General features: G+C 41.6%; 1 protein-coding gene across 4 annotated transcripts in view; it reads left to right on the top strand.

Moving 5' to 3' along the window:
* The window catches only part of LOC138616692 (plexin-A2-like), a 73,747-nt gene that overhangs the window by 27,912 nt on the left and 31,990 nt on the right, over positions 1 to 13,845 (top strand). For all 4 annotated transcript variants that reach the window (XR_011310608.1, XM_069691201.1, XM_069691203.1 and 1 more), the window contains exons 4-5: positions 5,477 to 5,611; positions 11,766 to 11,866. Coding sequence is in view for 3 of the 4 variants with exons in the window: in XM_069691201.1 (XP_069547302.1) it covers positions 5,477 to 5,611; positions 11,766 to 11,866 (236 nt within the window). In the remaining variant the exon portion in view is untranslated. The remainder of the gene's footprint in view (positions 1 to 5,476; positions 5,612 to 11,765; positions 11,867 to 13,845) is intronic.

Below are 13,845 nucleotides of genomic sequence, written 5' to 3'. Positions count from 1 at the left end.
AAGTCCTTTTTTTTGTTTGTTTTCTTTGGCTCTCACGGGATAAGAGTGCAGACTAGCACTTAGGATGCAAACTGATCCACGGGAAAGAGAAGTGGTTGTAGTTAAGAGAGCATGAGCTCAGGCTGCATATCTATTTCTGGAAGCCAAACTAAGCTTGGTTGTTTATAACCATCACAGGTTCTGCGAGGGGATTTCAGGAGCAGGAATAATATTGCTGTTATTGGCTTAAATATTTTTCATGAGTTACATATATATCCTCGTCAGCTGTGAGACACTGGGAAGAGCGAATAAAATGAGAGGCACACTGAGGTCATAGGAACATGTGGTATTAATGGCAAATCAGTACAGTTCTTCTGTTAAATTACATGGACCACACAGGAAGGTCCACAAAAGGAGGTTTGCTGAGATTTTGCAGTCCTTGACCATAAAATCATTGTCCTGACTACTTTAACAACGCCCCATTCATACTTTGTCATGTCATGTGTGCTCGGTGGATAAGGTCTATTACGGAATATCCCAAAATTCTAAGTAACACTAAGGAGCATTTGAAATGGATTTAAAAGCTATAGTCATATTGTACTGTGTGTCTCTTGGAACAAGAACAGCAGAAGTCACAACAAAGTCAGACTGAAATTAGCCTTTCATTAATGGTCCCATGTATAAATTTAAATTTCTATTTCTTTTTGGATTATAAAGCATGTCAAGGTGCTGTATAAATACTGAGAAAGGGTAAAAATACTAAGTCCACAGAGAAATATGCTCAACCCATCTTCAGAAACTGATGTTTGGAGTTCCAAAAGTTTTGGATGTCACAAATTCCCACTCATATCATATGTCCGCCCTCTGTGTGGCCTACTGTCAAAACCTTTTATGCGAAGGAAAACTTTGAGGAGGGTCAGTTGAGGAAGCTACGAGACTGAACGATAGCTGTGGTTGGCCTAAGCATGCATCGCTCATAAACGAGTCGGCCAATCAAAAGAGAGGGTCTTTAAAATCAATGCACCTTAAAGACACAGACACAAAACCAACTGTTCTTGGTAAATCCACAGACAATGTTTACGGATATTACTTCGAGCAAAATACACAGTAAGGATCTTTTAATGAAAGTGTTTTAAATTTTGTCTGAATGTTATCTGGACACCTAAAAAGTCTGAAAATATGCACTATATGTGTTGTTACACTATACAGTGAGAATATTCCTAATATGCCACAATCAAGCACATAGTTTACAGCAACAAATTTAATGAAAGCAAACAACACAGGAGTAAATGTTCAGTACATAGTGGGGTTTTGTTTGTGTTAGTATGTGCATGTGTGTGTGTGTGTGTGTGTGTGTGTGTGTGTGTGTGTGTGTGTGTGTGTGTGTGTGTGTGTGTGTGTGTGTGTGTGTGTGTGTGTGTGTGTGTGTGTGTGTGTGTGTGTGTGTGTGTGTGTGTGTGTAACTTTGTGTGTCACTTCCAACAAGCAGGCTCATTATAAAACCAATTAAACCCGCCTTACTCTCATTATGAAGCTGTAGGGCTTAAAGAGAGATTGAGGACCTGTTGTACTCCCAGAGGGCTTCTGCCTGGTCAGCCCTGCTTTAGATGATAAAACCACTTTTAAATCCACTGAAATCAAACACCAGCGACTGGTCACGATGGGTCAGTATTTGTCTGAGCTCATTCCTGTATCCCTGGCCCTTGGTCATACTAAAAATCGCACACGGCTCAGTATCTGTCCTCTAAATGTTTTTTGTTTTTTGTTTTTTTCAAACATTGTTTCACCACAGAAATATTTACATGCTCTGGTTTCTATCTGTGCTATTTATGAAAAGAGGAGTGTGGGAAAAAATAATATAAACTGGCTCCATTACTGTGTGGGATTGTGGTTCAGGAGAGGAGGAATAGGATAAAGGAGGAGGAGGAAGAAGAATAGGAGCAAGAGAGGACAAAGCAAGAGGAAAAGAAACAAACAGGCAATGAGCGAAAGAGAAAGAAGCTTAGTTCTGAGATAAATCTGTCTTTGAAACAACTATTTAAAGGATAAGATTCAGCAGGGGTGTCGAGGATATAAGAGTCTGACAGGTGAGAGACAGACTCTGTTCAAGAGACCGTCCCATGGTATTAATCTACTTGTTATTGTACAAGGAAGATGATGCCGTCAACCCCATATGTACCCTACCACAAGCAACACGCACACTTAAGCACATATTTTCTTGCTCCCTCCGTCATTCCTGGCCGGCAGAGCTGACAGTTGGAGAGGCACAGCTGCCTGGAAGGTGGAGGCGTGATTGATTGATGACGTTTTGGTGCCCATGGGATCCAATCATGTAATCAGTTTGTATTGATTGACTGTCCCCATTGAGAGACTGCTGAGGCTCCACCACTGAGCTAGACCTGGCACGTATTCAAAATGTTCTGCAGTCAAATTTTATTTGGGTGGCGAGGTCGCCTAAGTCCACGCGTTAGGATGCACGCAGGGAAGACTGGCATAATCGCATTGCAGACGTTTTCAAAACACATTCACAATTCTCTGCTCTAATTCTTTATTATCTGCCATTTATTTTAATTATTATAATTGAGAAATGAATTCAGGTTTACTGTAATTGCATCACATGGTTAATGATCCAATCTCCCTGGAATTTAAATTGGGCTTTAACCTGGGTTTGCACAACTAATGAGGATTTTTTTTTTCTTTCCTCTAGCTATCATGCCTGAGTCAGACTTTGCTCTCTTGTTTCACATTTTTTATTATTATTATATGATGCAATTTGCATCATACCAGCACCAAAAGGAAACGATGGGTGCTTTGTGGGTGCACATAGAGGTGTTGTTGTGAAATAAAATATATAAAGGACTGCAATCATGGAAAAGGTTTGTCTTTGTGACAAATAGATGAAACGAAAGATTAAAACATTTTCATTATGTACTAACAGGTAGTTTTTATCGGGAAAAATGTACAAGCTTTTTCCACATCTTCATAAGGCTGACGTCTGACAGATTCCACATCAGTAAGCCATTTCTTAACAGAGACAGACCTGCTTATTTGTTTGCTTTAGTGAAACAGCCTGTTCTTTGTAGGAAGAGGTGGGAGAAGAGAACCGAAAAGCCTTCACCAGCGGGCATCTGTTCTCCATGCTTGCATCTAATGAGCCCCAAAAGATTTCTGTCTGAAAGTCATTCCAAAGTGAAATTAAGGCTGAGCGCGCTGAACACGTTTCAAAAACTCAACTGCGTCAATGCTTGAACCTCAGGGGTGAATGTGGGTCAAAGTCGCAACAGCCAGTTGGACTGCTGAGTGAGGAGCTGCTGCTCTATCTTCCCTCTCCTCAGTCTCAACAATAAACACGAACATGTACCTTTTCTTGGTGACACTTGCAGAACTGCTGCACGACATCACAGCTCCGGGGCGTGCTACCCGCAAAGTAAATGAAACAAAAGACTAATCATCCACATGCTTATCTTCCTTGCAAATACCCCCACCCTGTTTTATTGTGTAAGCTTTCACGCACATGTGAGGAAATCACTGGAAACTGTTGAGTGAAATGCTAACTAAGCTGGGAGACAGACATTTGGGAAATTTGCTTACTTGCTGTCTGAGAGAAAGATAACATCAATTTCATTTCTGCAAAATCCAGCTCTGTGATGTTTGAGCCAAACGGGAGCTTAGCACAAAGACTCGGCGAAGAGGAACACGGCTACTAAAAACCAAGCGACATGAAATATGTTTCCAACAACTACAGCCATGTATATGCATTTCATGGGTGTATAGGAAGTAAATCAGGAGGTATGCATTCATGCTCTTTTCTGACCAATGGCTTGGCACTTTGACTCATTGCAGTATCTCTAAAGTTTTTTTACTCAGAGTTAAAACTCAGGCAGCCAGTTGTCTGAAAAACTAAAACTCTCTTAAATCCCTCCGACCAGATGAGCACAAGCACAAGCACGCACTTCATACGACCATGCGGCGCAGCGGTTGACTGCTGACCTGCCCGCCCCCGGGCAAGCAGCTGTGCTTTCCTTTGTCTCTGGATTGGCGAAGGTCTCTCGCCCAATCTGCTTTCGACAGCACCTAGCAGAAATGTTGGTTGACTGTCAGCTTACCCCCTTTCCTCCATGATAGAAGGGGGTGGGGCGGGGGTAACCTAGCCCTGTCATTGTCTGCCTCATGAAAGGGGCACAATGTCTGTTGCCACCTGGATCTCTCGTCGCCCCTTTTCCCTACATGCAGCCATTCCCTGGCAGAAGCCTGTCCGGGGTCGCCAGTCCTGGTCCATCACTCTGAACATTAACATCAGTGCGCTGTGGCAGCTTCACCCTGGTCGGCCTCCAGTGAACCTCCTGCTCGTTGGGTTCAATGTTCAATTTATCCCAACTGCCGCCAACGCTGGTATAGTAACTCTTTCTCCAGAACGGACCTGAATGAGACTTAATATCTGACAGGACATGCACGCGCATCTGCATCTGTACAACAGCCGTAGGAACACCCTCAGTCTGAAATGACCTGTGATTGGCCTCCAAGTCTCCATCACAGGCTAGATTTTTCTAAAGCCTGAATACAGAAGTGCAGAATTCTAGAGTTCTCTCCACCATGAGACTATATCATCAATATGATGAAATGTTTTTAGACACAATCCATCCAAAAACAACTGCTTTTCCCAGCTTTAAGTTACCATGTTTGGTCATTTCCAAAGCAAAAGCCATCTAATGAACATATTTGTGGTTAGCCATAAAACATGTTAACGTGACAATTGCTGAACTGTTGGAAGGTGTATTCTTCGGTTTTACGTTTTTCTACTCAGCAGGGCTTAACATCGTGGATCTCTGCACTTAACACACAACGTTTAAATTGTGTTTTATCCTCTCGCAAGTGCATGTTTAAAAGTATCAACTCTGGAAGAGTTGTGTCTTATAATGCTTTTATATTAACTGTACATACTGTATGAGCCTCTGATGTATTGTTGCCAGATGGAAACTATTGAGTTTCAGGGACTTACTTTTCTGTATCTCATTTTCATTTACAAATTAACAAGCTGTTTTGTTTGTCATTTCACATAAGCAGCTTCTCGGTTAATGAGCTAATATTCTAATGGATTGCTGTAGTTGATTTATAACTTATTAGCCATTATCAGATCAGTCCATTTGTCAACACGGAACAAAATGTAAACAGATTGTACATGAAGTATTTTTTTTTTTACAGCTGGTTACTCTGGAGAAACGGTTTAATGGTTTTTGCTTCAAAATGCATTTAAATCATTAGAAATGTTGTTTCTTTACTACAATCCACTAAACTGAAGAAACCTGTGGTCCCCTATAGTGTTTGAAGTTATATTTTGTGTATGTACTACAGATGCAAATGGACGCGTACAAAACATACACAAAGATTTACAGTAGAGGACAGATGTCCCTCTACAGATGTACAGTAACCATTCAATGAGTCCCGCAGTGATGCATTCAGTGTCTCTTCATCTCTGTGTTTGTCCATGTCTCTGCAGTTAAGAGTGGACGGTCCTCTGGAGGGAGGAGTGCTGTACGAGACAGTGACCGTGATGAAGGATAGCAGCCCCATCCTCCGGGACATGGCCTTCTCCCTGGACAGAAACTCTCTCTATGTCATGTCTGACAACCAGGTGAGGAAACGCCCTCATTTCTGTGCTGCTGTCAGGACAAACGCCGGGTGGCGAGGTGATGCGGCGAGTGATGAGACCGTCCTTCAGCTGGAGGCCCGCGGGTTCATGCCCCGTGACACCGAGCGTTCAGCATGCTGACATGTCCTTCAGCAACACACTGTGTGTGTAGCATGAAATTTGGAGTCGAAAGTTTTACTGGACACGGAAATGTACAGTAGAGAAATATTTTTTTCCACTGAATCAGTGGAAACTGTACAGAAATAATAATATTTGAATTTGTATTGAGGGAAAAAACTAGGAGGTAAATCTTATCAGGTTATAGATCTAATATTACTGCATAGAGTTTTAGAATTATCAGTAAAAGAGTTTATCATAACTGATGGTATTTATTTGGACTCCTACCGGATGGTTATGACTTATCCCCAAACTCAATGTGGTGATTCACTAACGCTCACAAACTGTATGTGTACAGAGGGGACTGCTAAATACTGTATGTGGGCTGCGTGTAAGGGGATGTACCACTGCTCTAATTACCTATCCATGCGAATCGACTTACGGTGCATGCATCTTTTGTACGAGACGCGCACACACACAAAGACAGACACACACACACCCCATAGGGAACCATTGGTGGCTTTTCTCTGTGTGGCTGTATCCCCCCTCGTCTGCTCCTCACTTGGCCCGGCATCACAGCGGCGAGCAGTTGTTGTTGTTGCTGGACGATATTCTCTGCACTCATTGGAGATAAGAGTGAACAGTGGTAATCACTTTCAACTCCCATCAAGTGATTATTTTGGCGCGGCGGCATGCCACTGTGAAATGGGATTAGGTTTCAATGCGGCCAGAAAAAAAAAAAAGAACCCCCTATCACTGCTGTCAGTTGTCTTTTGACTGCTGGAATGTATTGAGCCAAAGTCACAGAACAGAGAGGCAAAGGGCACTGGGACAATTGCCTTGTGACAGTTATTTCAGAGTGGCTCAAACTCGGCTCTGGAAACTTGAAAAAACTGTCCGAAGATCTATGAAAGTGTCAAGTTTAAGACAACAAGGGATGTCATCTGAGGAAGCGAGGAAGAACAGAGACAGTATTGTGTTGGCCACTGTCTTCGAAAACAAATCAAGGCAGCTCTTCTTTCTGTGTGATAGACTAGAAGAGACAGGACATCACTTATTGATGAGGTCTGGTCGTTCAAGGAGAGACACATGCTTCCTTCAAGGAGATAGCTAGCTACTCTCTTCACTCCACCTTCAGTGATGCATAATAACCCACCAAAAAAACAAAAAAAAAACAGCTTTCCCGGGCATTTTCTCTCAATATTAGAACAGCTTTGGCTTTGTAGCCCTCAGGAGCCTGGAGCAGAGTAAAGCCTTCCTTTTTCTGTCTCCTTTTCCATCTTTGCTCAGCTTTCCCTTCAGACTTTCCCGCAGCTCGGGTGAGGAAACCCCCGGGGAGGCGGCTTCGCTCGCAGATTTCCCACATTGCCAGTAGATCCCAGAGATGAGAGATTTTCAGATTCCTGGGAGCCAAACAATACAGGAATGATGTGGAATGAGGAGTGAGGCACAGACAGATTTGGCTGAGATCAGCCGACCCTTGTGGAATAACAATGAGCCCCTCTGTCTCCTGCCGAGTGAAACACGCAGGGTTAGCACGATGATGAAGAGTGAGCGGAGAAAACTAGAGAATCCATGTGTACGCTTGTGGATACGTGTGTGTGTGTGTGTGTGTGTGTGTGTGTGTGTGTGTGTGTGTGTGTGTGTGTGTGTGTGTGTGTGTGTGTGTGTGTGTGTGTGTGTGTGTGTGTGTGTGTGTGTGTGTGTGTTTGTCTTCACCAAAATACCATTTGGGAACTATTATTGATGTGAAGAAAAAAAAAAAAATCTTCACAGCAGTTAATCTTTTCTCTCAGTGTGTGCCTTTAGTTTGATCATTTCTAAGAATAGAAATGCTCAGAATCCAAACATTGAACAACCGCACTGAATGTCACTTGTCTGTCTATGAAGTGATGGCTAAGGCTTTAAACCTTAGAGAAGGGGGGGAAACTGCTGCAGGGTTTTTCCAGGGCAATCTCTCAAAGTGCCACTCTGTAAAATTTAAAAATCCTTGCTTGAAATCCCACCCATCCACTTCTTTGTTTCTCCCTACTTCTGTCTGTCTGTCTGTCTGCCTGCATCCCCTCCCTCACCTGTATGTGAGTGTGCAGTACTGTCGCGGTTGTCAACCTCTTTTATCTAACGCACCACCACAGCTCTGTCAGATGAGCTCAAGTACCCCTTCACCAGCACCATCTGTCATGCCCAAAATGTGTTCATTTGAATGGTCTCTAAACTGAAAGCTATTAATCAGTGTTAATTACATGAATTTCCCAAACAAGACAATTTTTTCATGTAATTGTTTATATTTAGACTTGGTTTCTTTTGCCTTTTTTCACTTGATTTAGTCAAATTTGCATTCACACAACTACAGCAAAACTGAGTGGCAGAAGCTGGACAAAATTTTTCACAACTATTTGGTATCAAAAACAGCATGTAGAGAATCATTGTACTTTCAAAATGAATATTTTGTGTGCTATGCAATAATTTCTGGTCTTCCAGTAAAACACTATGGATTAACAAATTACAATAATTTGGGACAAAATCTGAAAAAAAAAAAAAAACAACAACCTGCTTTGCTAAACCCTAAAACCACAAAATGCTGTATATAGCTGTCACGTGATGCAAACAGTCATGTGATGTCTGTGGATTTTCCAAAGCATACCGAGGATATGCAGCAGGATGACAGCATTGCCGAGGTCTAAAAGCCTAAGTATGCTCATCTGACAGCAAAATTCCAGTAAATCCGGATGAAAGTGTTAAAGTGATAGCAAACTGATAAAATGATAAGTTTGCGCATTAGTGTAAGGGCATCCCAGATGTCGTGAAAAGATAAAGAGTTTGTAATTCACAAAACTGGAAAAGTGGACGTGAGCATCATCTGGCTCCTGCCATGATACAAACACTGAGCAGCATTCAGAAGCAGCCAGACTGAGATTTGGCCTCCAGCAAACTGAGGGTTTTTCATTGTTTTTTCAATGTTTGCTTGAAATGATCAGCATTTTCCTGAAGAAATTATCTCAGAGAAAACAAGGCAAACAAAAGCTTGATGAAAAATACTAAATACTCTGTCTGGTCATGAATGATTCATGAGGCATCTACAGTACACATTGAACACGGAGTGAGAATAAAGGCTCAATTCAGTGAACCACAATTGAACAAAGACAAGGTTGCACATATGCATTGTGCTGTGATACCCAAACCCCTCCAAAATACGACCTTTTCACAAAACCACCAACACCTGCACGGTGATACAATTCAATGGAAAGCTCAGTGTTTGTTTCACCTATATTCCAAGAATTTTTTTTTAAATATCTAATACAACACTTATATATCACATATATCAGAAGTTGAACCCTTTTGGGATCGCAAAAAAAAGTTAAACAACAAAGAAAAATGTGACCGGGTGAAACATTTTCAGCACAGAAGTCCAGGGACTTAAATCATGCTAACTACTATTTATCCTTTGTCAATGATATCCACCAATGCTCTTTTGTAAATGTAATTTTTCCTGCTTTTAAACTGTAATCTCTGCATGCTGCCCAGCCAGCTCTAAACGAGAGACCACCTCTCGACTTGCCCGAGGGTTTGTCTAATTCTGTCGAGCTCGTAGTGTTCATTAAGGCCAATATAAAAAAAGAAAATATTATATATACAACAGTATTAGGTTGTATGTTTTTTATTCAGTTGCCTATACAATATCTACCTAGAGACATAGGGAAACACTGCATCATGCTGTCGAACAAAGTGATGTTCAACGGCTGGATTTTGGATCATTTGTGTTTTATTTGTCAAAATGATCTTGGATTATGCATTACGCTTTGGATTATTATTCATAAAATAACAAAGCGGGGCATGCTGGTGGCCTAGTGATTAAGATGCACATCATATAACTGCACCAGTGAGATTTCAGCCAGGGATCACTGATGTGTGTCATGCCCGTGCCCTTCCCCTGTCCCCGTATCTCAATTGTCGCTATCCGGAAATGTAAAGAAATATAAATAAATATTGAAATAAATTAACAGGAAGATCACAAATAATTGACAGAGAGAGACTGATTAAAATCCACATTCAGAGCGTCTAGTATTTTAGCATCTTGTGAACATAAAACCTAAGGACATGTCTTTTAACCTTATTTGGATTCAGCTCCTGCTCAGGTCAGTTCCACGTATAACAAATCAACACTGATTAGCTGCGCAAGTTTCCCATTTTGATTCTGAACGAGGCAGCAGAGAGCAAAAGATCCATAGCTCTCCCCTTGTAAAGGTCATGCTGCCCAACGGCCACAGACCAACTTTGTTAGTTTGAATGAGCTCCGGTCCACAACAATTCATGGATTATTTCTACTGCGTCAGATATGGACTTAACCCCCCACCCACCACCCACCCCCCGCCTACCCTTTCCACCCCCTCCCAAACTTCAAAATCATTTTGCTAATGGAATGCACCGAATGGGTTCTGAACTGCTGGAAATAAGGGAGAAAGTTATTTCGTAGGGAGCAGCAGATAATCCATTTTGCCAACACAGACCTGAGAGAGCACCCACTTATGCTATCAAGAGCACCGGAGACACTCTAATCCATAATCCACTCTTCATTTGTGATTGCTTACATCAGGAAATTGCTTGCATCATATGTCCAGACCTAGAATAATAACAAAGTATAAAATACCTAACTCAGGCTGCGGCTCCAACTGGTTTTGTATGCAGGGGTGGTGCTGGCCAAGCAACAGCAGCGACTCTCACAGTAGCTAATGGAGAGCTTATGCTTTGCCAGAAATTCATGCATGGAAGTGGTGGCAATAGTAAAGTGAGTGCTTTTCTGTCAGTCAGAATCTCTTTGTGGCTGTGTGTGTGTGTGTGTGTGAAATAGTATAAACCTTCACTGAGTCCCAGTGTAATTACTGTCACAGGAGTCCATGAATCATCGTACGAAAGAAGATCTTTCATCAAATGTCATAAAGAAAAGTTAAATAAGAAAACTGCTGGAAAAAATTGCTTCACAAAATAGTTGTGATGAAAAAAAATCTGACAATTCCTCATGTGGGCAGAACCACAACACTGCATGTTGCAAATTTGTGTCAGCAGCTAGAAATACAAAAATAAAGGGGGGTTGTTTTCCTTTGGGATGTTCTACTGTGTGCGCTGAGACGAGGCTTTCTATAGAGTATATTGCAAAATAGCCAAAATGATGAAATGGGGTTTGCTCTCTCCTCATCAGAAGTGCTTATTATTTCATCAGAATGTTTTAGTTACACGCCTTCGTTGACCTTATTTCCACTCTGTGGCAGCCATTTTTAACTTTTGTCACCATAGTTGGCAATTTCTCTGCACTAGTATAATTTAAAGGCAACATTTCTGTGCAGGTCAGACAGAGTGAGATTATGTTATACTCTGTAGTTTTCTTTGGATTATAGGTGTATTTTTTGGGATGAAATGATGTTTGACACGTGTTTATATAGAAGCCTCTGTAGTTCTTTTTCAGTGTGTAATAGTATCGTATGTTTACTGCAATTTTAAGATATCTGTACATGTATAATTTGGTTTTCCGATACACAACGTGTGTGGCACATTTAAAAGCCCTTCTTTTATCATACTTCTGACTTGTTTTGACTAAGAAACACATTAAATGCTTTAGTAGCTCGTCTGATAGCAGAAAGTATCTCCTTGAATGGATCTAACTGCTTACGTCAAACTCCAATAGCCCTAAAGTGCAAACCAGGATGAAGATACACAAACAAGGTATTTATCCATTATAGGTTTTGGTGGATAAATTCAAATGTTTGCATATTCTTTTATGACTATTTGAAGTGTCCGAGTGGTTTGGGCCACTCTCTCATATATCAGTGGTGTCCTCAGTTTAGTTACGATCAAAAACCTACAGTATAAACTGGGCTATACCTCCTTGAGTGTGCTATAAATCTAATAAGTGTTAATATTTGCACAGACATGTTGAAAGGTTTTTCAAAGAGAGAACAGCGCAATGTATAATTGCTCTTTGGAGACCTTTTAATCGTTTTAAAATGTTGTGTCTGTCCACTTGTGTGTCATTCCTCTGGTTCAGGTGGCTCAGGTACCTGTGGAGGCTTGTGAGCAGTACGGTACATGCGCTGAGTGTCTGAGCTCCGGTGACCCCCACTGCGGCTGGTGTGTCCTCTACAACATGTGAGTCTGTTGCCTTTATCTGCTTCCTCCTCGCATACACACATCAAAGCAGCGAGATTAAACCCCCAAAATATTTTGTTTAGCAAACAGCTTGTAGAAAGCTAGGAACAAAGCTAAGCACGTGGTCGTATGAGTTTAATATAAGATACTTGTTGTACTCCCAGGAGTTCACCATTACCAACAGCTGGCAGGACCAACAGCAAACCAGGAAGTGGTCGCTGGACAGTGTGATCCCTCCTAAATAGCGCTATTCAGAAACGGCATGCACACCAGATTTTATTGTCTGTTGGCCGAGGGGACGACTGGTGTTAATGGAGGGAGGAGGGATTAGCCCCGCAGTCGCAGCAGGTGTGCCAGCTGCATCTCTACATACCCGGGGAACATTTTGGACCTGACGGAGCGAGCTTATCTCTTCCATCTTAATTATGTGACCCCAGGTTAGCTTGCATAATACCTCGATATGGAGCAAAGGGGATTCAGAAGATTAAAACCCTGTTTGAAGCTGACCTCAGCCGGGGATTTACGGCCGTCACATCATATGACGTCTGCATTTCAGCGAGCAATATCTCGATGGTGATCAGCATTATTTAAATTGCAGCTCTCCATCTTTTTCAAACAGACAGTAAAGTGACAATAAATTACTTTTTTCTGTCCTGAGTGCTGACTTTGTCCAATTACACTGTATATTTAAATTAATGCCGAACACTTATCAGTGACTTGATAGGCTGCTGGTCCCTGAAGTAACCCAAAGAGAATCATGATCCCTCACACTGCAGAATGAGGCTACTTTATTTTTTTGCCTATTAATCCAGTCTCGGCTCTTTTTCCAACTCTCTGAATGACTCTCAGAGTGCCGTGCAGACGGCTTTCATGATCTCACTTTCCCACCCCTGGCACAGAGCACCAAAGCACCTACCTAACACAGTGTGGGGGGGGGGGCGTTTGTGAACATTTAAAAAGCCTGAAGGAAAAGGGAACAAATGGTTCCATCAGACAAAACACGGTGAATAAAAGAGGCAAAAATAAAAGGCAATGAAAGACAGTCAGAGATGAAAGGCATCCTTTTCTTTTTTTTGCCTGAGGCACTTCAGCTGGTGAGCGGTCAGAAGGTGACCATCTATGCTCATGTGGCTGTGGTCCCCCTCAAGGCACCGAGCCAGCAACAGCTATCACCACGTTTCCAATCCACCTTTATATTGTGTTGTAATTACAGCAGAGGCCTCGGCGCTCTTTGAGCTCTCTCAGGAGGTGGCACCGCCTCAGCAGCATCTCAGAGTGTATTAAGTACCGTCTCCCCTCACTGTGCGCATTACACGTTTAAAAGAAGGAGAAGATGGTGTACGGACAAAGTACTCTTCGAGTTTGCTATTACAATTTAGCTCTACAGCTGAGAGACCCTTGTTTTTTTTAATGCAATGTTTATGTACAAGTACAACCCGCCTGTTACTGTCCGAGCATGCAGAGAAGAAATTGTTATGACGCCTCATTTAAAAGACATCATTACTGCAGCCATCTCAACAATGAATCCCCTTTTTATAAAACCTGACAAGTTGCTAAAAGTTTAAACATCCTTTCCTCTCCTTACACGTACTTTAACTTCGCACTTCTCTCTTACAAGATTATTCTAAGGTCACGTTATGCTGCTGACCCCTTCCCTTCTTTCTTTTAATTGCCTGTAGGGATCTAGGAGTTGAAGCTTATTCTACGATTGTATTTTTAATTTGCAGCAAAAAAAAAAAAAAAGCAAAGAAAAATTTTAAGTAAAAAAGGTACGAGACCAAGCATCAGAAAGCCAGAATGTTCAGTAGCAATCTGACCATGCATAATCCAATGTAGTGATTCATTTAAAGTGGAATTAGAGAGACTTATAAATAGTTTTACATATTACATATTTTATATAATATACAAAATATCTATTTGTCAGTAGCTGATAGTGTGACGAAAGAAGCAGATATACTGTAGATGAACAGATGTTTTAT

This window comes from Brachyistius frenatus, unplaced genomic scaffold, assembly GCF_029030835.1.
Source record: "Brachyistius frenatus isolate BFR_SWC_R1_liver_20210118 unplaced genomic scaffold, ASM2903083v1 Contig_10, whole genome shotgun sequence".
Classification (NCBI taxonomy): domain Eukaryota; kingdom Metazoa; phylum Chordata; class Actinopteri; family Embiotocidae; genus Brachyistius; species Brachyistius frenatus.
The sequence above is the reverse complement of the archived record's forward strand: the minus strand, read 5'-3'. Positions and strand labels throughout refer to the sequence as shown.